The sequence below is a fragment of the Echeneis naucrates genome, chromosome 11 (genome assembly GCF_900963305.1).
Source record: "Echeneis naucrates chromosome 11, fEcheNa1.1, whole genome shotgun sequence".
Lineage (NCBI taxonomy): Eukaryota > Metazoa > Chordata > Actinopteri > Carangiformes > Echeneidae > Echeneis > Echeneis naucrates.
The window spans coordinates 15943843-15971234 of record NC_042521.1 but is presented as its reverse complement, the minus strand read 5'-3'; the positions used below and the strand labels follow the sequence as shown (position 1 = coordinate 15971234).

Genomic DNA, 27392 nt, shown 5'->3' with positions numbered 1-27392 from the left:
ATTGTCAATTTGTTGCTTTCTGTTTGTCCAGTGTTACAACTAAACTTGGACTGATAATGCTTTGTCATTTTGTTTCAAATGTGATGATGGGCACCATAAACTGTCCAGATTGGCCCACAGAGAATTAAGATATCGCATCATTTTAGCTTGTTGCCAGTTCTGATGTTAGATATTTTCATCAACAGAAGCACCGTTGAAATGTCGGCGACACTGACACTTGCTCTCACACACATTTTGGCGTGCAGGTTACACCTGCATGACCCTTTATGGAAATGATCTCCTTGGGCATATCTTTGCAGATTTGGAAATGATTCCACACACCTAGTTCAACATCTTGTTAGCACAGTTTTAACTTTCACCGTCACGTATCAGGAACATTAGATGAGAGCTGCGACGCACACATCTCCGACTAGTCTAAATGTCCTTGTCTGGAAATAACTAATAACAATTTGGATGTATAATAAATCATGTCAGATAGATATTTCTTACCTGATTAGATGATTTGTTATGTTGTGGAAATACACATTAGTAATAAAAACAACATAGCAGCATTTGAATATCAATTTGGATGTCAGTTAGCATGGCAACTGTTTCACAGTTTTTCCTGTAGCGTTTAATATTTGAATTTGGCTTTGCATTCATAATGAAGTCAGCACTACGTACAGTAGACCATGCTTAGACATTTGTGCGCTCAAGGCGATCTCATAAAGCAGGGCATGTTCAGAGCATTGGGCTGATGGATGCGCTTCAAAGTCTTGACCCAAATAAACAAAACTGGTGCTAAATAACAGAAAAAAAAAAATTGACTACAGGCAATTTAAAATCATTTAAGATTTAAGTCAGCATGTTTTGGTTTTTTACCTCTTGCAGAACACATGAAGTAGCTTGTTATCGTGGTTCTACCGTTGATTCACCCTGGTAACTGCAGTAAAACTCCTCTTCCCGCTTAGCCGCTATGCTTAGTCCCAGCAGACGTCTTACAGCGATTTGCTTAAAAGAGAGAGAATCTGACATGCACATCTCATTTATTATGTCTCAGTTGAAATATCAGTCCAAGGTTCACAGCCATTTGACGAAGGTAGAGGTAATTAAATCTGTTGCATAGAAACTAAACACAACATTGTGGGGACAGAGGGCGAGACAGGGGCCGGCAGGTTGGCAGAAAGCTAAATCCCAGGTTAAATCAAGAGCTGAGGCAGAATCAATCTGTGGCAAAAGTTAGGGAAAATAGGGCAGAGTGGGTCTTCAAAGGTTTTCAAAGCAAAACATTCTGGCTTTGGTTTCTAAAATCCTTTAACACGCTCCTAAGAAAGCTATCACCCCAGCACAAGTAGAGCATGACGATGTGGAGATTATTTACTTGAAATCATCTGAATAATTTCAAACAACAAACCAGTGATCTGCATTGCCCATATCATATCAGCATGTACCATACTTGCAGAAACTGAGAGCAACGCTTATTAATATAAAAAATAAATAACGTTCACTAAATGTGAAGCACTGAGAAGGTCACAGTCAATTAGATGTATAAAGTAACAGCCGTGACATTCATGTTGTCACAAAAGGAGAGGACTCGACCCACTGGGACAAAGGGACAGATAGAGTTGAGACCTACTGCCGCAGCCACATCTACAGGAAGTCAATGACTGATGCCAGCGGAGACAACGTTTTTGCCTTTGTGCAAATTGGAGAAACATAACCATAAATTTGCAAGTGGCAGATCAATACGGCCCAGACATGGCCAAGACTTGAGAAACATATCCAAGGGAAACCATTCGATAACTCCGATCAGAGATGGACCGGTAGCCCACTATTAATCTTCCATTACCAGCCACAGGCCAGTGGCCCTTGTGAACGAGCTTGAGACATTTAGTGACAGATTCAGCCATTAAAGGTTGCTCTGATGTGTATACCTGGCAATCAGATAGAATTCTCTGCGTACTATTGGTGCAATCATGACCATTAATCAGATGTGGTCCATTAGAGTGGTCACGTTACAAAGGGCAGTGCTGCAGCCCTTCCTTTCACCAGCCTGACTACACACTATATCACTAGCCACCAGGCAAACATATTGAGCATTTCATATCATATTGCTTACATGACAGATCATTGATCGACTGAGTTGGATTTCTAACATTCGCTGCAGAGAAATATTGGCTTTTTTTTTGTTGTTGTTGTTTTTTTTTTTTGTTTGTTTGTTTGTTTTTTTTTTACAGACTGCAGATTGTAATAGTAATCATTTGTAATAATATAGTCATTGTAACCTAAAGCAGTCCTTAGCTAGGAACAGCCTAAGTGTTTCTTTCTCATTTTAATGACAAGGACAGGCCTGTGACTATGCTTAATAGTAATGTTCCCATTATGCACAGCAGCATCTCTGGAGACTACCCTTAAATATGGGACTACTCAATCATGACAGGAGGAACCCATGTTAGAATGAAATGGGTCATACGATACTTTAAATAAATATGATAATGAGGCAGACACTACCCATTGCCTGGGGGGTTATTTGTGTTATGCGAAGAGAACAGTAGGTAGACTGGAAGTGAATAATACAGCTACAGTGAGGTTGGAGAGTGACCTACAGCACATGGGACTTAAAATGGCCATGTTCTTTGCTGGGGTCTGTGTGAATGGGCTTGTGCGAGAGTGATACGAGCTGTGTAAAACTGAAAAAGGACAAATAAACATTTTACTCTATTATTCTGCATAACAAATACATAATAAGGTTCCAATGAATGCTTGAATTTGAATTCAATCACATGAATATAATTTTACAAATATAAATTAGATTGAGGGTTTGGTTTTGCCAACAATTAATTCTGCAATCCAGTGTCCTGCTTGATGTTACTGATGCATTATTCTTTCAAAGAATTTCATACATGTTGGCTTGCATGCCTTCAAGAGGAACACACTGTGTGTGTGTGTGTGTGTGTGTGTGTGTGTATATATATATATACACACACACACACACATACACACACACACACACACACATACACACACACACACACACACATATACACACATACAGATCAAACCATGTAAGATGATACAAAATATAATTCTAATGCATTCCGCATAAACTATATACTAAATATGTTAGAGAAAAAAATGTGTTAGAGATGAAAGTAGTTTAAGACTAGAACACAAAATGTTGATTGCCATATATGAGTGACCTGTCCAGGGTGTACCCTGCCTCTCGCCCGGAACATTGACTGTGATTGGCTCTAGCACCGCTGCAACCCGGAAATTGAAAAGCGGTAGAAGATGGATGGATGGATATACGAGGTGCTTTAACACAAATAGAAAGCCAAGAGACTTCAAAGATGACAGCTGAGGTTAAGGTCCATGTGTCAGAGAAGTTGAAGATTTACTACAAAGAGCAAGGGCCTGTGGGACAACTGACTTGGAAATCTGCTGGGGGCCCTAACTGCTAACTGTAACAACCAGCAAGAATGGAAAAGGTTGTAAAAAGCAAAAGAAAAAAAAAAAAAAAATTATAGCACTGAGCTCTGATTATCGCTTTAACTCCGATCGGAAAAAAAAAGGGTTCCAACAAGCGCCTCATGATGAATGGAAAGTGCTGGGCTCTTCCTTCTCTGCAGGGGTCACAATTATCTCCCACCGGGCGACCTGAGGAGCACAGTGGGGGTAATGTACTTCTACGCAGAGATCTATGACACATATTTGGCCTCCAGCACTGTCGATTCCCCAGCTTCAAGAAGCACTGTGGAGGAGTAAAAGGAGCAGTAACTCAAGTGTTTGGAGTGATGTCACTTTATGTGTGGGTTAGGTAGTGAGCCCAGATGTTTGGCTTTTATTACACATCATATATTGATCAGTGATGTGATCCCGCCCTGTTATACGAGTGCTCCTCGACATCTGAATCAGCCTCACAAGTCCTTTGTGAAATATTCATTTTCTTCACGTCCTATAATTTTAATCAAAAGTGTTCACTTGATTATTTATTCTGTTAGTAACTTCACTTATCTCACTATTTTGTCATGACATGCTGAAAGGAAAATGGGATCTGTCTCATAAACATGATCAAACTGAAGAGATGAATAAACAGCAATACAAAAAAAGAAATCAGCAGTACAAAATTATTGATATCAGCCTTTAACACTTATATGGGTTATGAATGCTCATCAGCACAACTGTTACATAATGATAAAATGACTATACAGACTCACAAATGATTCTGCAATTACTCTAAGTACTCACTTCTTTCTTTCATTAAAATCTCATAAAAACTGCATTAAACTCAATAATTTGACACATTGACGGTAAACCAAACTTAAAAAAAGACAAAAAAAACAAAACAAAACAACACAGTAGGGCCAACATACTCATTTGATTTTAAGTAGATGCTCCAGAAAATGAAGCAGTGCTGAAACTACCACTAACACAAAGCCCACAGTAAGGTCCACTGTGTTTGTGTTTTGTTTTGCAAATCAATGCACTGTCCCGCATTGATTTTGAATGCAATGCTCCTCATACTCACAGCTGTATCGTTTACATTACAAGGTTAAAAGTTTTTAGCTCATGTACGCACCTGCTCTGGCACTTCTGTCCCTCAGCTACAGTTATACCATTCGTCTCTGTGAGATTTCAACATGCGCTTGTGTCCTCTGACGCTGGTTACGGCTGTCAGCGCAGGACGTTTAAGGCTCACTGGTCCCCAAAAACAGCTCTGATTCTTGGCCCTGAAATGCAATCCACTCTTCTGTGCGTCTCCCAGGATCCTGTGTTCTTATCAGCTCATCCAGAATGAGGAACTGTCAATACAACAACCACAGAAAAAGAAAACCATTCCTCCCCCCAGTGCTCATATCAATGCAGCCCATCTTCACACAGAACCAACTCCTCGTCAGGCAGCAATTAAAACCCTGGCCCCTTCGGTGGAGGGGTGGCTGGGTGGATGTGCGAGCGAACCACAGATCTATAAACTTGATTTCCATCCACTGCCCTCTTGCAGGCTCCCATCGACAAACCGGCTCAGGAGGTGTCGACCGTGTGGACTGAGTGCTCACTGTAATTACAATCATATTTGCCAGAAATGCATTGCACATGACAGAAAAGAATTGAGCTGTAATGCTTACGCTCCCGTTACTAATGAATGAGCTGCCTAATAAATAGCTACAGCTGCAGTGATTAGAGTTTTAGCTCTGTAGAGTCTCAGACAGTGACGCAGAGAAAATAGTAATCAAATATTTGAATCCACAGTCCTTAATTTCAGATGGGTAAGGACAAGATCGTATGTGCTGTATTACTTTATATTTAACATATTTATACATTTTACTCTTTGTACAGTATTATTTCCCTTATTGTCACAGTCCAGTGCCACAAAGCTGCACTATTATTTATTCAAGACACACTGAACCTGACAAAATAACACACAAAAGGCACTACTTAATTTTGTCCCAATCCCACAAATTCCACACCTGCTTGTGGTATGAAAAGTAACTTGAAAAGAAAATCTATACAAGTCTGCAGCTGACAAAAATCACATAGTCCAAAAATCATGCACCATTTCTGGAAAAAAAAAAAAATGAGCAAAAAGGCCCATTTATGCTATATTCCCCTCGGCTCTGAGATTTGGGGGTAGTTACTGTTGCCTTCATTGCACTCTCTATAAAAAGGTTTTCTGATCTGCTCTCTGTGAGATAAGATTACCAAATGACCCCACTTCACTGACAGACCTCCATGTAGGTGCTAATGACTGCTGCTCTCAGGACTGGAACACTATGTATCTTCCTCAGGTCAATTCAGCTGTTTTTTTATTTTTCATTTGTCTTATAACGTTGTAGTAATTTAGAAATATGCTTTTAAACCATAATGTCTTTGAATGCAATTGCTTTTCTTCTGAATTGATTTTTGTATTCCTCCCATTTTTTTCTGGTTATTTTTCTGCTTGCCTCATTGGAAAACGAGGCTCAATGTATCCCAGAGAAAATAAAAAAGGTTGATAATGATGTTTTTAAAACTATATATGCATCCCTGGCATATTTATGAGAATGTTTGTCTCAAGTCAAAGAATTAAGTGGCCTTAGGGCTGACCATTATTTTCATGGGTGATTCAGAATGATGAAATTAACGCAACAGTTGGTGATTTACTTTTAAATGAAGTCTTGAAGACACCAAATGTTATATAATGCAAATTTACCAACATCCGTTCCCATTAAATCTGACCAAAATAAGTGTTTGGTTTAAATAAGTTAAAATAAGTGTCACTATTTAATGAATTCAAATTGCTGTCCAATCCTGTGACGCTAACATCATTTTCAGTAAAGTCCTGCAAAGGGGAGAAACATAATTATTTTGAATAAATTGTATTTCCCTTAATATTAAAAAAATGTACATAAGAGAGACTAAAATTCTGTGATTCTGCTCCCAGAGTAGCTTTGCCTTTTAATTAAAAGGTCTGCATCATTAAAACCTCCAATCTGCTGTTTTGCAACGCACAACTTGCACTGTGCTGAGAGAACATTGTTTTGCAATGATATACAAAAAAAAAAAAAAAAAGAAAAATCCCATACATCCCCAAACATTTCCCAAAGTCTAATGATGGCTGCAGAGACAGAGATTTAACAAGCATACAGACAAGAGACAAACTGTAACAAGCCTAAGACAAAGTTTAACAAGAGGTGTTGCCAAATGGCACAGTGAGGAAACATAAGCCATCAGCACTAGAGTCTAACAGACAACAGTATGATTATATTACTGAAAAGAAAATGGATAACTGGGCTTGTTACGAGGGTCGTATATTCTGGTTTGACCCCATGTTTATGGCTTGCCTATAAGACTTAATGAATGTTTTACAGCCAATTGCAACAGTAGCAGGCTGACAAGAAATGGCGTACATGCTGTATCTGGTCACCGTGCTGTATTCATGCAAATAAGTACATGCAATAACTCAATAATTGCCTCACCGGCAGCCAGCCTTAACATACACAGTACAAACAGTGTTTGGACAGTTTATCGTTTTTAAAGATTTTGTCAGTATGCCATAGGAGAGGGAAAAAAAAAAAAAAAAAAAGGGCAACAAGAAGCAGGGAGAGATGTCCCTAAAAACTCTGAACACAATTAGACTTTAATATCGGGCTCTTAAAATAGAGACAGGAGACACAGTGAAGCAAGCAGCCCAACAGGACACGAGGAAAGGTCTCCTGGCACCGGTGGTAAATGAGCATCCATCTACTCCTCCTTTCTTTGGACATTACAGGAGAACTTCTCCTGCTCCAAAAACCCAGAAAATGCACCCAACTTTCATTTACTGATATCCCACCACCCTTGCTCATCTCGATCATTAAAGATTCATGCCCACTGCAACCGAAACCTCTGCTTCTTTTTCTCTTTTCAAAAGGTGAGAGGGATATTTAATACTTAAATGTGCAAATAAGATTAATGGTATTACTTGTTACTTATGAGAAAATTATGACATTTGGAAATGTTTAGTTTTTTCTTATTACATCAGGATGACAATTTGCATGAATAGCGGCTCCACAAAGAATAAGACGCATTCACCTCTTGTGTTCTAGGATAAATGTTTTCACTAACAATAAGAGAACATGTTTTTAACATATTTATTAAAAACCAAAAAACTGAAATCTCCCATTTACAAATATATTTAAACCCATTCCATTAGAAGCAGCAGAACTGTTGGCAGCAATTAACATCTTGGAATCTCCTTGGATGATGCCTCTACAAGGCTTTTAGGCACTTTATCTCAGCAGATGGGAATAATCTGCCATCTTCAGATCTCTCTACACACCAGAAACAGGTTTTCTTTAGGGCGCTCTCTTCATTTAGTGGCCTTCATCATCCCCTCAGTTCTCATCAGCTGACATGGTCCTGCTGTTGCTGCTACTGAGTAGCTCTTTCATAGCAAGATACTGCCTGCTTCGAGCTAAATGGCATTAGCCAGGTGATGAGCAAAGAGCTACGGTTGACCAGACGTGGATCTTCGTCCTCATGCTATCAGCATCCTTTAAATGTAGACTCCACGTGGTCTGTCATAATCCTAAAGCGTCTAAGTACCTTTGGTTTTTCTAAAAACATGTATTTTTGTCATTGACTCCAGACTGGCTAGTTTTATACATTTAAGATTAAATCCACAACACAATAAAGTGAGTTAAAGGTGAAATTGTCTGATTCCGGAAGCCACTGTAGGTGTAGTGAAATATGTAATTTGATGCTGTTTCTTAATGGGATTTACAATTCAATATAGAACCGGGTCAGCAAGGCTATGAAGATTACTGCTGTTGCCTCATGACAAGAAGGCCGTTGGTTTGTTTCCCAAGCCTGGGCCTTTCTCTGTTTGCATCTTCTCCCAGTGCCTTCGTGGGTTTCCTGCCACCGTCCAAAGACACCATGTTTGGGTTAGCTGGTGACTAACTGGTAACTCTTTGTCCTCTGTCTGTCTCTGTGTGTTGGCCCTGCAACAGACTGGCAAACTGTCCAAGATATCCCACCATCACCCAGTGCGAGCTGGGATTGGGCTCAGCACCACGGAAACGGAAAAGCAGTAGAGAATGAATGAATGAATGAATGAAGAAAGGAAGTAATTAATTAATTATTTAATATCATACAGCTTATGATATTTCTGTTCATTGTGTGCAATGGAACAATGCATTTTGGGAAAAAAAAAAATTCTCAGCAACACTACTCAGTTTAATTGCTGAATGAAAAAAAAAAAAAAAAGTGTTTTTTCATGACAACCGAACTAGTGTGGAATAACGGATTAGTCCCATCGTAATAACCCAGAGTTTTGACAGAGGTTGTACAGATAATGGAGCAGCATTCAAGGCAGAAAACAGAGCAGGGTCTATCCTTTGCTTTTACCCTTACGACTCTGCTGCTCCGTGCAGTTGACTCAATCACTGGGAGGTGTCTGACAGCAAATGCTCTCTCACACTTAGAAAATGTCAAAACATTTTTGACCTTATATTTAGGTTTTATGTACTTTGATTGTACGCTGTTTGGTGTTTTTTTTTTTTTTTCCCCCTTTTCTTTTTTGCACACTCAAACTATATCCATACACTGAATCACTTTAGTCTTGCTCCACAACTGCTCCATTCAGACAACACAAAGTCAGGCTTTTAACATGGTTAGGATTTGTTCTGTGAGCCAGTCAACTGGGCCTAAAAAAACTATTTTTAAGCTGTTATTGTGGGCTTTTGGTAGCTAATGCCAAGGACTAGACTCAAAGAAGTAATAAAAAGGACTGTATACAGAGTGGGCACATTATTTCTCCCAACATCAGAGAGTGCGAGGGATGGAGAGCTTTCTAAACTGTACAAATTCCCATTACAACCAAAAAAGAAGACTTAATGTTATGATCTTCAACCTTGGATGTTTTTGTTTTTTTTTTTTCCATCTCGCAGTGATGTTTAAGTGGAGCTATGAAACACAATATTGTACCTAACACAGTATTTACGGAGAGTGTAGGTGACTTACACCATCTGTTTATAAAGCAACAGGCTTAGGCAGACACTCTGCCAGCAAAAAGCCACAAGGTCTCTGGGCTTATCTCAGCAGAGGTGTGCTGCTGCTGCTCCTCGGCACCAGCGAGGTGGAACCATAAACATAATTAAATTGAGTTGGATTACACAAAATGGATCGGATCAGTTTGGAAGGCGGAGAAGCTAATCCAGTGCAATCCTCTCTATAGAGGTGCCAAAAACACAAAACGACATAAATAAAGAAACGGGAACAGGAAGCATTGGCTGTCACGAGGAGATGCTGGCTGCGGGGGGAGGGGGGCACAGAAAGAACCCCATCAAGTAAAAAAAAAAAAAAAAAAAAAAAAAAAGGTCAAATAACAGATAAGAAAGTGGGTGCAAAATTTGCATCATTCTCTCCAGAATCTCAGACAAAAATTAGCAAAGGTCATTGTAAGAGGGTGCACGGGTGTGGGGATGCAGGATGTGGTGATGAATAATCAATGAATTTACACCTCCCCTATTCCTTCAAGAGAGTGGGAGATGAGAGATCACACCTGCCTTTCATCATCACAGTAATGGCACTGATGTACATACATACGTACGTACCTACCTACCTACCTAAGAGAGAGATACCACAGGATGAATTTGAGGTGTAATACTGCTGGGTTTTCAACAGTAGCTGGGAGTTAACACATTTTTATCTGAACTTTTTTTTTTTTTTTTTTTTTTTTTTAAAATCACTAAATGACAGTGGTTCCATAACCTCTTTTGTTTTCGATTTCAGCTCCCAACTCCATTTCACCGCTCCATCTTTGCCCCCACCCCTCCCCAACCCTCCACCTCAATTGCATTTTCCCTTTTGTAAGTGACTTTGGTAAAATCCCTTTACAAATAACCTTTCCCAGGGGAAAGAGACTCTTACTTTCTCTGCAGCCCTTCCAACCCCATTCCTACCCTCTCTTTCTTTTCCCATCCCCAGCTCCCTTTGTCTCTCTGCCTCAGGCACAGTAAACAGATTGATACAGTCTGGTGTGTTCTTCTGCTTTTCAAACTAATCCAGTGTAATCCCAGTCTGTCTGCATCCTGTCTCGGGCAGGCCATTATCATCCTATAAAATGATGTTTCATGGATCCAGAGGTGATGTGGCGAAGCTTACAGTAGAGGTTACATTGCTGAGGTGACAGTACGGGCTCTTCTCAATATTTGTCTTACAATTAAAAAATACTGACTGGTCAAGGTAAACAGAAAGGGCTTTGAACCAAATAAAGAAAAGGTGTGAAGTATTTATTTATTTTTTTAATTTTAATTTTAATGCCAATTTTACAGTTTTTTTTCCCTCAATGTTTTTATATAGCTACATTTGAAAACTTTCTTTGTTAAAGTAAGGTATACAAAATGATTCACACTGGCACCAGGCTGAAAAAACAACAATACACACCTTTCCTTACTAGAGAGGTGGAATATCAGTTTTCAGCAAATCTAGCCTGCCTAACAAGTCCAGTTTGTATTATTAAATATGGCAGGCAAGCCACTGGTTTCTTGCATAGGCACCCTCAGCACAGAGCTCAAAGCAGGCCTTTAGCAATGCATGCTCACAGGTACTTTAGAAGAAGAAAGTGCAAATCTTTATGAGGTTTGAAATATGAATGTGGCATTCATATCAGAGCAGCATGTACCATGTGGAAATCTGACAGGTTCAACATTAAATTCTCAAGCTGAACCTCAGGCAAATTGTGTGCCAGGTGAAGACTGTATCCTGTGTAATATGCCGATAGTATTCCATGGGCAAGGATGAAGATGCAAAAAAAAAAAGGACCAATGGACCAACAGCTAGAGAGGAGTAAATGTGATTGACCTTTTAACATTTTTTCTGAGTGGAAGTACAGGAAAACAGGCAGTGCCATGGTAGCAAATCTTTCTATTCTAAATTCTGCTTATAATTAAGACCAGTTTGAAAAATATAAGCATGACATTGCTATGTGCACAGAACTGCTTAATGCGCTGTTTCCCTTTTTTATGTCGCAATCCTTATCCCTCTTAGACTGCTAGTGTAAGATCTAAGATTTAACATTTTAAGAATACTTTACATTATGATTATGATTGATTGACATTTATATCAGGAGTGCAAAATACATGTCGGGCAATGCATTAAAAGATTTTGGAGAAAAAGCTTTGAATGTTTACATTGTACTGGTTATTACAGGCATATAGTTTTAAAAGCAATATTTTACAATTAACAAGTTTATTTCCTACAAGAGTTTTTTTTTTCTCTATCTAATTCAAAGGCTAAGTTATGAGGGTTTATTGAACCACAAGTTTTTCCCAAAATCCTCTGGTTTTAGAAGGTTGTTCTCAGGCTGTTTCGGTTTTATAACAATTTTTAGAGGATCAGGTCTTTTGGATGTTTGAATGTTTCATTTCCGTCTCTTGTATAGTCTACATTTAACTGCATGTCATACTATAGAAATATAAATATATAGCAATATTTAGGAATGTTTACCGGCTTTTAGACAGTCAAGTGGGTTCACCCAAGCTTTAAAAAAAAAAAAAAAAAAAACAGCACAGCTTTGCTCCAGTACGATTTTTAAGTATTTAATTGCTTGTTATTAATGATTACCATCTCTGTTTGTGTACATCCAGAAGAACATGGACTTTTGTTAAAATCCCAGGTTTGACATTTTAACTGTACCAAAGCTTGTCAAGTGGCATGTCTGAGTGAGGAAAGAGATAAATGACAGAATTATCGTCTCATTATTCCTTCCATATCGAGTGGCAACATGTATTCCTCATTAGCAGTGAAAGCAATGCTGCCATGAGGCTCATCGCATCTGTAAATGAGTTGCTGTTAGGTCTCATGACAGGAGTCTGCCGGTGTTAGCTTTGCCCGACATTTCACCCCTGGATTCCAGTGGGAGCCGTAGAAAAGCAGAGGCAGAACTCTGCAAACACCTCTCAGCCACAGCATCGCTCAGCAGCCTTTCCAACGCCTGTCTGAATGCAAAGCGACTTTCTGGAGCTCCCCCGTCTGCCCTCTTGCAGTTCACTTGCAAGCTGACTACATCCGCAGGGTCAAAACACAAGTCAGTTCTTGGGGCAGATTCACCACTGTGGCTGCGGCTCTACCTCACAGTGTGGTTCAGTGTGTCGGCCGGCAGCAGATCCACAGATCATTATCACTATCAAATACTGTTTCCCCAACAAAACGATATCTCTGCCTTTGATCCAGTGCCAAAGCTTATTTTGTGCACTTCTGGGCATTCTAACCCAGGAACTGCTATTACTTGGGGCATAGCGCAAGCATGGCTAAAAATACTGCTCTGTTCTGTTCATGAGGTGGAGATGTATGAATTAACAATGGGGCATCACATCTGAAATAAGGATAGTTCCCCGCACCTGCGCCTCTGCACAGACAGTCTATCCGGTTTTGCTTTTTTTCTATGTGGGTGAACTGGCTGAGTTTCTTAATGTAATGTAAACATTGTGTTCGGCTCCTGCTGTGGAATGTCCAATTAAAAAGCACTAGAAGTAGGGCTTATGCTCAGCGCTAAGGTTACAACATCCAAACTGGGGCAGAGGTCCTAAAAAAACTCAATGATCTGAATGCACATATTCAACACAATTAACGTGGTCAACAATTTTTATCTGGCATTGCTACCAACAATCTGACTCTGAGAGCCATACAATTTATTACACATTAAAGATGAATTCTATTCAAAATTATAATAGTCTTAACTGCTATGATGAAGTTATCAATAGCGGTGTTTTCCACATCCTGTCTGCATGAGGAGGGAGCAAAAGGGCGAGAACATACTGAATCCAAATTTCTAAAATGAATCAGGGAGTAAACCTTAACTTAATGAATTCTCCTGCATTTCATCATATGATCGAATGCTTGGAAAATTTAATCAGCAAGGTTACATATAAAATATGTGGGTGCACCACTACTGGAAATCAGCACTGATTTTAAAAAGCATAACCGTCAAAGGGCTGGCAGCCATGTTGATAGTTTCCCCGGGTTTCAAAACGTGTGTCACTATGAATTTTGATAACACAAACTGTCTATGAACCCACCAGAATATAAACAAATATGGTTAAAAATATTATAAATTGTGATCTGGTGACTATGATTGTGAGGAATTTGAAGTTATTTATCAGTGTTTTTCTCTTATTATCTTGGATTTTAGAGTGTGGGGACAAAAAAAAAAAAAAAATTAAGCGATTTTCTAGTGCCTAGGAAATTTGTATATTTATTTTTTACCAACCCCTGAACATGTTATTAAGAAAACTGAATAAATCAAAACAAGCCTCTTAACTCAAAGTGTACTTACTTGCCTCTCTCTGGCGATTTCAGGATCCTCATTTATGTTCACTAAAAAAGGTCTTTAAGTAGACAAGGTAATCGACTTCAATTGATATTGAGTGAACACAAAACTTGTACAAATGAATCCAAATGAAACCCTGGCAGTCTGAGCTTCAAATAGCTACACTCTACAAAAACAGTTGATTTCATTCTAACAATTTTTTTTTAAATTGACATAAAGCTGCAGTTAATGACATTAATTAACATTAATTAATGGCACTCAACATATAATGTCAATGTGACGACTTTTGCTTTGTCTGGCTGGCTATCAGATAAAGTATTTACTATAATACACCTGGGGCAGTTTGCTGAAGGCAACAGGGAAGTTATTGGTTCTTGGTCAGTTCATTGTTTTCCCCATTTGAAATGTCAGCCTAAAAAAAAGGCAGATAAATGTAGTATTGGAAATATATGTTATTTGCAGCCTTTGTGCCCCCCACCTACTACTGGGCTGCACCGATTTCATGTAAATAGCAGGTGCACTTTGTGTCACCCGAGGTGTTTCCACACCTCAAAGCGACTCATTAGTATGCTGCCGAGGATTTTTTCATTCCATGTGCGCTGCTGGTCTTGCTCGTCTCTTTGGCTTAAGATATTTTTTCCCGCTCCAACAGTCTGCTGCTGACTGTATGAAGCTTGTCACAGGGTGCAGAGATACGGTCCTTGTGGGAGAGGAGCTCTGAAAATGGCCCAGACTTATCAATGCGGGCTGCCCTGTCCCCAAGCATCCAACACAATGCTCCTCTAATTTCTCCTGAATGGAAGTCTCTCCAGAGCATCAGTAATCTCACATTTGCCGTTCGCATGCAGCAACTCTTGTTACTCTAGCTGCGTTCCCTGCACCCCAACCCCCTCCCCTTGCCAATTGCATAATCAAGTCCAGAACTCATCAGCAAGATGGCAGAAGAAGTGCTCTATTAAGCTGCATCGTGTTCCATCTGTTGTGCGAGAAAGAGATAACAGTATTTACAGTTTTGGAGTTGTGGCAGACTGTTTCGGCCAAATTTTGTGCACCACAGAGTTCTGCTTACTTCATAAAATGTCACAGATTAAGTCTGCTGCTTGCAATGCTGTCCAACTGCAATCTTTGCCCCCCACCAGAATTATCACAAACTTAACTTTCCTGGAATTGTTCTATGAGGAAGTTGCATTAGGTGAAACAATTTGAATGGAGAACACTTGCTCTGTGGGCTTGTCCCATCTCATTCTCCAAGAGCTCCATCACTTTTATTTCATTTTTTCACAGAATGGCCTATATTTGCTGTAATGCTATGGGAAAGACATGCAGTGTGGAAAAAAAAAAAAAGACGTTAAAGAGACTGTCAAGGAAGCAGTTGGTAGGTGTCTTTCAAGTGGCATTAAGCATTCAGCACTTCAATCTTGTCTGTGAGGGCAATCTGTGTTCTAAGAAGAGGAAGAGGCTTACTCAGATTTGAATAACGAAAGCGGCTGCAAACATACTACCTCACGCTCTGGGTTGAATTCACCTACTGTACATGAATCAGCTCGCTGAGAAAACGCATTAACCTAAGTTTGTTCTTAGAAAGCAAGGCTCCAATTTGCAACTTATACCATCAGGGTCATTACATGTATAACTCCCACGCAATGAATAAACAGATGACTGAGACTCTGTTCAGGGTTGTTTCAATATCAAAAGGGTCATAAAATACTAAAGCCGGAATCATGAGAAATACATATTTCATCTCCACATGACAGATTTCCAAACCAGTGCTTTACAGTCTTTTTGTTCCAGTAGGTTATCTGAGCGCACAGGAAGAATGCAAAGGTGCATGGCAGAAACTCCCAGTATTTGAGTGCACTTGAGCACAAACCCCAGAGACAGTCTGAATGATAAGATGATCAGATAATTAAAAAAAAAAAAAAAAAACACGCCAAGTCGCATTTAGAAGCAAAAATTACAAATATTTTGCAGAGCACATTGCACATTTTATATTATTATATTTCTTCTTCTCATAGGTTTTTTTTGGGCTGTTGGACAAAAAGGAGTCATTTCAGGCTATTACCTTGGCTTCACTTTAAAAATCCAGGCTTTGGAGTTTTCTGGTTGCCATAACCTTTAATTGAATTAAGAAATAACAGTATTTTCTAATGTACTCCCTTTAATTTTTACATCTGATGCTTTTTCTGGTTTTGAATAGTTGTGTTCTTTTAATGAAATCTTCCATCTCTGTCAACATTTTTAAGGCCAAATTTAAATCCCTCATGTTTTCTCAGGTCTTTGAGAGTCCCTGAGATTTTACTTTTCATTTTATTTCTTCGTGTTTTGATTTCAAAGTGTTCCACGTCTGACTCTGACTATGGGATGGTTAAGGCATTACACTGGCTGTTTTGTGGCTTTTGTTTCATTTGTACAGCACTTTGGTCAATTACAATTTAGAAACCTAATTTCATTGATTGATTTGATATTACCTCACTTCAAAAGATGTGATGGACCGTTTTCAGTATATTCAGACATTTTATACACTGGATTGATTCAATGAAAAAAATAACCAGCAGAGCATTTGGTGATGATAAGACACATTAGTTGCAAATAACACTATTAATAAACTAGAAATACTAATTTAAGTTCAGAGGATTTCAGTAAAATCTAAAAAGTTATTCTGTTTGTCATTTTGGTAAAACCCAATGAGTAAACAACACTAAAATTAAATTAGACAACACTTTGCTCTAGGGCCCCTTGGAACCCCCTTTCAGGATCCCTTGAGGTCCTAAGCTTGGGAAGCAGCAACTATAAGTGGCACTGCTGTCTGAAGAAAAACAGCTTTGTGTGGGAGCTGCATCTGGAAGTTTATTAAAATTAGCTAGAGTGCAGCAGGACTGTTTGCTGTTTGACTATCTGTTACCATTAAAGCCAGCGACAGTAAGTCCAAATCCAGACAAAAGCCCATGAGTGGCCCTCAAAGAGTGCACTTGGATGCTGTAACAGTGCACTTCCTCTAAAGAGCTCCACGGGGCTGCGAAGTGTTTGCAAAAATTCAGACAGCTTCAAAGTGGTGGGCTGTGCAACGGATTAATTAAAGCGTCTGAGCAGCCCCCAGTGCTGCTGCTCTTGCTGCTTCATCCGTTCCAAATTCCATTTCAGTCACGTCCAGTTCTTCAAGGGAGGAAACACATGTATATCTGAATAAGAGTGTGATTGTTCCACCACTTGCACCACAGCTTACACATGTCTGTGCAGAATAGAGCTGACTGCAGCGCAAATAAAAACGGAGATGTCAAGTGCCTTCAGTGATTAGAGGTTTCACTGCTGCCTCCATTCATAAACCACAAACGCTCATCACCATTTCAAAAACAGGGAGGCTTCTGCATAAATATTCAGTTTGGCATCAATTGCATTCAACATTTTCTGTTTGTGCCACCGATTTAAAATGAAATGAAATGAAAAACTAAACTAAAATAAAATAAAATAAAATAAAAACCCACAAATGATGCCAGCAGCAAGGATTTTATTATTTGTGGTGTTGCATGTCGCCGTTGGCGTAACTCAAATGAAAAAGTTTGCATCCCCCCTGATGACTAATGGAGCAGATGGAGCGTTCAGTCAAACCTGCCCTGTTGGACAGAGATCCACAGGAGAAAGCAGGCGGTGGTGTCTGTGCTGTACAACAGCCTGGTTAAACGGGCATGGTGCTTGAAATGACCTCACCTCGTGGCACCAAAACTATAAGAGGACCCACAAACATATTCTGTTAAACACTGAACTTGGAGTAGAAGGACTGGTAGTGTAGTGAACCCAAAAAAAGCCAAAACAACCCCCCCCCCCCCCCCCCCCCCCCAAAAAAAAAAAATAAATAAATAAATAAATAAATAAATAAATAAATAAAAGAGGCGTTTCCTAAACTGTTCACACGAGTGTTTAACCACGGACGTTTACCTTGATCCAGTAGCCGCAGGGAGTGCTGAAAGGACGGATCCAGCGTGTCCTTCTCTGCCATAAGCTCCGGCAAGTACTTTTCGCTCCCCATGTCGTCCTGGACTGGGCTCCCAGAGGAACGACTCGAATAAAAGTCAAGTTGGAAAAGCAGAAAAGAAAGAAAGAAAGAAAGAAACAAAAAAACGACTACAACAACAAAAGAAAAATAAACTTGCTCAACGTCCAAAGGGGGCTCCAAGTTAGAGGACCGCCTTGTGTCTGTGTGGAGACAAACCGCCGCAGATAATGTCACTCGCGCTACAACGAGACCATTTCCTCGGTCCTGGCGGAAGAAACGCGCGCGGGGGCACGCGTAGACAACGTGCGTGTGGCTTCGGCCGGAAGCTTTTATCCCATGGAAGTGTCGTTGAGCCCGCAGAGCCCCGCAACGCACACCACGGCCGGATCCAGCTCCCCTCTCTCCTCTCTGGCTGCTCGGGCGCTTTGAAGCTCCCTCTGTTGTACCCTGAGCTAAACTGACGCCGCCGCAGCGATTGGTCGGCGGAGGGGGCGGAGCGATACTCCGGAGCTGTCCGCGGTGCTACGTCCCGCTATTACCCGCGAGAAGGGGCGGCAGGGCACTAGCTGCGAGCTAGGGCTGCGAGTACCTGTGCGTCGTATCACCAAACAATCTCTCTAATAAATTTCTCCAAGTACCACTATGACGAATTTAAAAGAAATCATCTTTTAATGCAGCATAAAAACTAGACATGCCAGCATGTAGAATTAGCTTTTAGCGCAAGTCTGCTCTCAGAGATGAGGTGATTAGATCATAATGCGCCGTCCATCTATTGCTGTGCTTAAATGTGCAAAGTACAAAACGCATCAAATTGCACAGCTGACACACATTTGCTATGCCAGGCTAGTCATTTGTCATTTTTCAGCTTTGATGGTACCACCCCTCCTGAAACATCACTGGAATCAAACGTCCTGGCAAGTATAACGGATGTTTTCAATGCAAACTGATGATGAAAACCAGAAAATCAGAGTAAAGGAGCGTAGAGCTTTCATGAGCTATGTCAGGGAACATACATAAAAATGCATTTATTACAGATGTATTCCTGTTTAATTTAAGTCAGGTCAATTATTTAACCATCATTTACATAAAAACCTGTCATAGGTTCACAGATCTATATGTTTGACACACATTGCAAGGACTAAAACACTAAAACACACCACTGTGGTGGGAAGGTTATTTTACATGCATTACAACAGTTGATGCAAAATGCAAAATATCTAGACACAGAGTGAATCTCGAGACAGACTGTTTTAGGGCAATACCTTTACTGCACACAATTTTATCATGTATACACACATATAATTTCATGAGATACAGAAACACAAAGTAAATGTGTCTAAACAACCTAGGAGAACTGCTGATAGTTCCATCCAATAAAAGCACTTTTGAAAATAGCTTAAACATTCATCAGCTGTGCAAACCTGTCTTCATGCAGATGAGCCAGATGGGGTGAGTTGGATGAAGGTTAGACTGACCTTAACAGTGCAGATAAGTGATTGTGTGATTGTGTGAAGGCATATTTTTTCAGATGATGTACGATAATAGAAGTGCAGTTGACCTGTTGTGCTTAAGATCAGTCAGTACAGTAACAGGAACATGTCAGGAGGCTACATAACTGTCCCCTTCACTGTTCCAGACAATTGATTTGGACTGCACAACTCCTTAGGTTGCGTTTACTTGTTAGGACAAGCTGTCAATAGTTCTCAAGAAATCCATTCACCTTCTCATAGGTCAAGCATGCTTTTCTCCTGGGCGTGTTTATGAATTCATTAAATAAGAAAAGCTTGTTGTTAAGGGAAACACAGACACAAAGAACACAGATCACTAGTGGAAGCAAACTTGGCCTGTCTCCAGTTTTGTAACGGAGAACAGACAGTGACTCCAGTGTCATTAAAAGACAGATATAGAGTTTATCCAGACAGCAGTTATCTAAAGATACAGCCACAAATCCACATGATCAGACATCCTGAGCTTTGCCGTTCCAGGAAAACATGCAATGAATGCAAAATGTGTCTGTGAGAGGAATTTACGGCATTTAAAACTTGGGGAAAATGTAATCGTGCACAAGCTTCATATTTCTTCTAAAATAAGGAACCAAGATAAGAATTCTGTCAATATTTGTGGAGGATGCTGAGGTAGCCTCAGGTGGGTGGTTATCTGTAGGCTGATCAGCAACAGTTATATAATTGAGATTTTTTTATTTTTTCCCTCTCCATTCTATTTCAATAACTTGGAGAAAATGTGACCCAGAGGCTAAAACCAAGATGGGTTTATGTATTTATCAACATTTTCAACATTTCATCCTCCATGAACTTTGGAATGTGCCATTGTTTATTTTGTTTTCATGGCTTGACTTACGCTCTGGAACAACCACCACAGCACATATGTCTATATATAGTAAGGGCATGTTGTGTTATGTGTTTTAGCGTGCATGAAAAGTAATGGATTGAGTGGAAATATGGACATGTTGCCTGGTGAGGTTTACAGGGATGAGAGGTCTGCAGTAGTCAACACACAGGGGGGATATGGAGACTACGATATTATTGAGGCCCTAAAATTATTCCATTAAAAACTTCATGTACCCGGTAACATACTGAGACTCCTCAAATTGCTGTTGTTCTCCCTGTCTTGAGCATGTTGAAGACATTTTCCTCTGAGATTCTTGGTTGCGAGTGATTCACCACAAAGAGAAACGCATTATGAATCAGCTTACTTTTTAATCTCTCCCAGAGACCATTAAAAAGCAGCTCAAATGCACTAATCTCCTCGTCATAGGAGCGACTTATTTATAGATATGCTTGCCATCTGTTGCTCCCCATCTACATAAACAAAACCTCACATTGTTGAGTCAAAGTTGCAGGCCCATACGTCTTCTTCAGGACCCTTGTTTTCAAAGGGAATTCGCTAAGTGATTGCAATACATCAATTGCAATGAAAATAATAACGTTTTATGGGGCAACATTTTTATATAAGTCACGGCCAAGCACAAGGGCAGCAGCACTGGTGTAAACAAAGCCATGAGGAATGTTCTGTCAAGTGAGTGTAAAGAATGAAAAACAGTGAGCCATTACATTGACAAAGTGTTATTTTGATCATTAGAGAACGGCTGCCCCCTCTCTTGCCCCTCAGCCGTTCCCTGCCCATTAAATATGATGTTGACTACACCTAGAATTAGATCGCCTGTGCAGCACCCCAGGGTGTCATATATGGTATATACACCCATGCTATTATACTGTATCTGCACAGTCAATGTTTCTCCCTCTCATAACAAGAGGCAAGGATGTAATCAACGCTGGTGCTTTATTCCCACTGACTTAATGTAAATCCTAACTGATTTAAATGGAAGCACTTGTCTTGTCAGCTTTCAATATTCATAAAATCTTATTTCAGTGAGAGGGTGTCATGGGGGTCTTGTCACCTGAGGAGTAATTAGAGCCTAATATGTCCGCAAGCTGATTGCTGTGTCACTTCGTGTCACAAATAGAACATGAGCTGGGACTCCAGAGCGAGGACACTTTGCCATGTCTCCCCTCTGCTTTGGCCCGGTGAAATGGACAGGATTACAGTGGCAAATCTGGAGCACTCTTAACACCTTAAATAAGTGGATTCCCCACTATCACTGCATTCAGAAGGTGGCAGGAGGGCTTGTGAAGAGAGTGGCAATACTGCCTCCTTGTGACCATGTCAAATTATTTATGCAGCCATGTGAGGGGCACACAATAAAAGACCTTTTACAAGCATTTTCTAAAAGCTGGACCGGAAATAAAGCTCCAAGAGTCAGGGCACATATTTGTGTTCAGGCTCAAGGTAATTGCAATAAAAACTTTGCTGCAGATGGGGCAGTTTTTTTTAATTTATCAGCAGCACCGATGCACACTGTGCACCTCTGTGTGTAAAGGCAGCATTACAGTGATCTAAAAGGCTTGGGTTTAAGGAAAAGAATTGGAGGAAGGAGAAGAAAACAGTTTTAAAGGGAAATTGTAAAAGGGCCGCAAATTGTCATGGGCCTGTGGTGATGGCCATTTTTCTTATTTTATCCTGTGTTTACTTAGGTGACAATATAATCCCCCAAAAACACTAATAACACTGGACTGTGTTTCCTAGTGTACTTTGCAAATCATTACAAAATTTTCCAATAACCGTGGAGTAAAACACAATTTCTCCCTCAGTCTTGCTTGTCTTTTAACAAAGGCCCTCTTTAACAATATTGTTTTCCTCCTCATACAGCCCCACAATGCGGCTTCAGCCACAAAAGGCACCTTATCGTGACTACTAAATGGAGCGCTCACATCCATTAAACAGCCATTCAACAGAATTATATTGCCAGTGTCAGTCTATCAGGTGCATTGATCACGCATCGTCGGCTGTGAAGTGCAGACTCTGGTCTCCTCTCCTGGAAGTGTTGTGCAAAAGAAACCTAATGAGAAACTGTCAGGAGCGCACAGGTAAACAAATCAATGGCACCCTACAGTGCTCCCAAGGTCAGGGCATGTACACACACACACACACACACACACACACCAACCTAACTAAACGAGGTTTCAAGTTTTGACTTTAAGGACAAAAACAAAGTTCAGGTGGGTTTTACTTTACTCATTTGGATCATTATTCAAAAATAAACAGTTTTTACTTTTTGTAAAATACACATGCTTACTTTTCACGAGTCACACGGATAACACTGTTAGATAATGAAACGACAGCCAATAGTCAGTTGGATTATCTTAGCAGAGACAGCTAGCCTGTCAGGGTCTGTAGGTAATCCAGCTGCCAGCACCCACAAAGCTGACTAATATGGGCGCCACCTTAGACGCATCAAAAACCAGGAGGCTGAGATGATATTGTACTTTCTTTCTCAGTGTGTCAATCACAGTATTTCACCACACTGATGAGGAATCAGCCGCCACAACACTCTTTGCCTGAATTCACAGTAGCGTGGTGGATTCATAACACTGTCGTTGTTAGTTAACAAGGAAAACTTTTCTGCTACCAAGTAAATAAAAGTATTGCCAAAACATAGATCAGGATGTAAGAAATAGGACAACATCAAAATAATCTAAATCCTCATAGAGCACAAAGACAGAGCAGAGGCAGGGGCTGATTGAATGCATCATATAGTCCAGTAAGCTTACCAAAAGTAAAGTAAAACTTTTGCTCTAAATAAACACGCCTATCCACATTGTGAAAATGTGTGTATATTGGTGGACATACGTCATATGAATGTATTTGGACGTAAGTGTGTATACAAATGTTTTGCACATCTGTTGAATAGTGTTTTAAAAGCGGAGATTACATAGAAGGCAGGAAAAAAGGTTGAAATGAAAAAGACACTGTAACAATGAAATGATGAGTTTTGTTTTTTCTCTTTTTTAAGCAATCAATATGGAAGTAACAGTGAAGGAATTGAGAGACATTACTCCATCAGCACGTCCCATTAGGCTTTGTGCTGTGGCCGACAATCACAATGATGGCACAAAGTTATGTTTTTTCCTCCTCTATAAACTATTTGAACATAACAAAGCAACTAATGATACCCACACTAAAAAACAGTGTCATGCCGCCAGGAGTTTTATCAGAACAGTGGCTACAAATGCAATGTGGAATCAAAGATTTCTTCTGTATATTTATATCTGTCTTTAATAAGCAAGAGCTCAATAGAGTAGTCTGAAGTATTCCATGATATGTGGTGACTAAGTGTGTGGTGAGAGTTGTCATTGTACAATTTAATAGCAAAGACAGGCACAAGGTCATCAGCAGTAATTATTCTGTGGAAAGTGTGCTGGTCCTCTGTGGGTGATTTCATTTCCTGTCATTAGCCACAGTGATTAAGCACAAGAACAATGATACTCTGATAGCATCAGCAGGTACCACACAGCCCCAAACTGTTCTCAGGATTCTCCAGTATTTGCGAATTGTTGCTTTGTTTGTTCTACTCCACTGTTTCCATTCGTAAAAAATCATAATGGACACATGGGACGCCATCATGAGCCCACACCCCCATTACAACCACCATCCCTATTCAATGGAAGAGGAACAAGACAAGGTTAAGGATGAGGAGCATCATTTTCAGAAAGGTTAGAATTTGTACAGGGATTCTTGGAAAGTAAAGGGAAGTCTACTCAGGAACTGTCGCACTCACTGATATCGCTTTTGGGTTTTGTTTTTGTTTTGTTTTTTTTAACAGAAAAAGCTGGAAAGCCAGTGCTCACATTGTGCATTATCACCTAATAAATCAGAGATGCAGCAACTATGTTAGCAAATGTTCCATTGATAGATTCAGCAGTTCATTAGCATTCATTAGGACTTGCATTTTTTTGCCACCTGAAAACTGTAATGTCAACATTCACTCTTCTTTTAGTTCTGTTTTGGCCTCCACCATATCCTGAGATAAATAAGTGGTTATTTAGCTATTAAATGCTCCAGCTAGTCACTAACATGCCTGTGTGTTGTGCGATGCTGATCACCTCGGGACAATAGCTCCCTACACCTCTTCAGTACATGTTAGTGGTTAGAGACACATTAAAGCTGCAGGCTGAAAAACCAAAACATTCCGCTGAAAGATGTAAAGGGAACTGAGGAAGTGTGTGATTTCTCATTTTAAGAAACATATTTCATATTACACTGGGTTAAGTTTAGTCTCTGTGAATAGAACCATTTTAGTATATTGTTTCATATTTTATGAGGTATTAGAATCTGTTATTTAGAGTACACTTCTCATTTCGTTTGTTTTTCGTTGAAGAAAAATGATTAATAGAAATTGTCTCTTTCATCAATCTTTTTAGTTACATGTTTATAGAAAGCTGGTATATATTACTGATCCATCAACTAATAAATATATATTTTGATTTTTTTTTTATTTATTTATTTTTTTTTACTTATTTATTAATGTTCTCTACAGATCCTCTGGCTTCCTTGCACAGTCCAAAGACATCCAGGTTTAGGTTACACTAGTTGGGGACTCTAAAGGTGGGAATGGCTTTCTGTCTCTGTATGTCTGCACTGTGACAGAGTAAGGACTTGTCCAGGGTGTAATCTGTATTCACCTAATGTCAGCTGGGTTTGGCACAGAAACTCCTATGACCCTGACAGAGGTTTATCAGCATTAGGATGAGAATTTCACACGCTGACCTTATTTATTTATCGGGACAACACCCTTAAAAGTCTGGAAATCGTAGCCGTTACTGGAGCTGTACGGTTCTGTGACATCCTAAATGAAGGCATGAGCTGTCTAAATACATCAGAGATGCATATTTAAATAATTCGTTCCACTTTCCACTGACGAAATGGAAAGAAGATGTACATGTTAAATCAAAGTGCCATACGATCACATGAGAAATTAATTTTCCACTGCTGAAAAACAGAATCATTCATGTTAGTATGGGTGAAAATCTGGAATGAATTCACATTGAACAGAATTTTTGACAAATGTCCCATAGGGGAAAAGAGGAAGTTGACGTGCAGTTATGCCCCTGGTTGTAGGAAGGCGTTTGAGCCATTCGGCTCTGTGATGGTGGAAGATGGTGCTGAAAACAGTGAGAGAGAAGGGATGCGAAGAGGATTTACCTGCCCAGTCTAGACAACTGATCTGTGAGGATGAACAAGACTGCTGTAAGCAAAATCCTCTATTTCCCTTCATGCCGTACCTGCACCACCCCATTAGTCTTGGAAAAGCAAGAAATTGGCAGTTTTCAAGCTGGGGGTGAAACCTATAAACAAAATAAGTTTGAATACCGAGAGGGGAAATTGAAAAAGAAAAACTGTTTGGAAGGAAATTTGCTTCATTTTCTCTTTCCTGCAGTAAATCCCCACTGGAAAATGTGACGGTGTGGGAAAAGACACATAAAGGCAAGAAAATACGAAAATATGTGAAGGTGTGCATGCAGCATTCAGCGCTGAGGTTTCTCACCGAGTGCGGCCTCATGGTTCAAGAGTTCATTCTGTAACAGCAAAATCACAGGAAGGTCAAAGATTCGATCTGCATGAACGTCAATATCCATCTTACTTTAAACAGTTCACTCACTGGACATCTGTCTGGAACAACGAGCCACTTACTGCAAAAGGTCTGCTTACAGGTTAAGATGAGGACTCTTTAAAAGCTTTATTTGTAATACTATATATTCATTTAGGGGAAGGGAAATCAGTATTCAGGAGCGATGATGTAAAGATTGTTTAAATGTCTCACATTACAATGAAAAATGTCTTGCTAAGACATTGTCTTTTTTTTTATGTTTGGATTTCAATAATTTTTGTTGCTGGGTTGCAGTTTCATAAATGGAAGTTTGTATTGTTGTACTTTTGGAAATCCACATTTAGTCAGTGAACCAAAACGGTAAATTAAAATGAAACAAGGAGCTAATTGAAATGTTCCAGATCTGACGGTGCTGCAGAGACAACTGATAATTCTCTCTAAAAGAGAGACGCTTCACATTATAAAATGTTGTATTAAGTTATTATCTGCTTGTTTCAACAATGAAAGCTGGACAGAGGGGTCCAAAATTCAGTGATTTTATTTATTCCATTATCTCGAACATGCAGTATTTTATACTAGAATTGAATAGTTAATTGAAATATAATTAAATTCACAAATTAATATGGCCAAATTGTACGACCTCCCAATTTTTTGTTTTATGAAGGTGAACTGCATCACATGATGAGAATCCTCTTCTCCATAACTCCAAACTGGCTCTTTTGGTAACCCCCCCCCCCCACCAACAAACTCAACATCAACATAATACAATAATGACTCATGTCACAATCACAACATCTGTCAAAATAATTGCAGTATCATTTCCTTTGGATCTCATTTAGCCATATTTTTTATATATATTAATGGCTTGCTTCTTTATTGTACACACATGTCACCAGATGAATATAGTTATATTGTTAAATATTGATTTATCATAATTATTGCATGCTGTCATCAGTTTTCTTATGTTGTGTGTGTTTTGTTTTGTTTTTTAGCACCGCACACTCAAAAAGAGAGAACATTTTATGACTGAAAGTGCTTTTAAGAGAGATGAGGCTTTAAAGTAATGTTTATCGGAATTTTACATTAGCTAGCATGTCGCTAACATTAGTGTCTCTGAATCTGTTGCCTTGTTTTAGCCAGCAGTAATTCTCAACCAACGTGTAATTATCGACTTCTCGTCTGCAGTCAAACGGTCAGCGTGTTCCCTCTCTCCTTATCTCAAATGAATTACTGAATTGAGAAAGCAAATGTGAGATGAATGAGCAATAATCCTGGTCATCAAATCGTTATTACTCACTGTTAAAACTAATGGCCAAACTTATTTCTTTGGTGTAAACAGAGATTTGCAGGATTAAAGGCACACATATCAGGGTTTCTTTCAGCCAAATACTGTAGTAACCAATACAAAGACTCATCCATTTGGTCTGAGGAACTGTAATGTCGAACAAATGGGGGGGGTCGGGGGGATTCCTGAACAGGAGATAAAACAGTTTCCCAGTCTTCAACAGTGAAAAGAAAAGAAGAGCAATTTATAGAATCACCATTGAAAATGAAATATCCCCTAGCACTGTTAATGGGAGGGAATATCACGCAGCCAACAGAAGAAGTTTTTATTTTTTATAATGTCTTTATAATGTCTTTTCTCAGGGAGTGAATACATTTTA

At 39.6% G+C, this 27392-nt stretch overlaps 1 protein-coding gene across 1 annotated transcript in view; it reads right to left on the bottom strand.

The window, feature by feature from the left end:
• khdrbs3 (KH domain containing, RNA binding, signal transduction associated 3) overlaps positions 1–17798 on the bottom strand; it is a 95063-nt gene extending 77265 nt beyond the window's left edge. The window contains exon 1 of the mRNA XM_029514661.1: positions 17705–17798. Within this exon, the coding sequence (XP_029370521.1) occupies positions 17705–17795 (91 nt within the window). The 5' untranslated portion in view covers positions 17796–17798. The remainder of the gene's footprint in view (positions 1–17704) is intronic.
• Positions 17799–27392: the final 9594 nt, after the last annotated feature.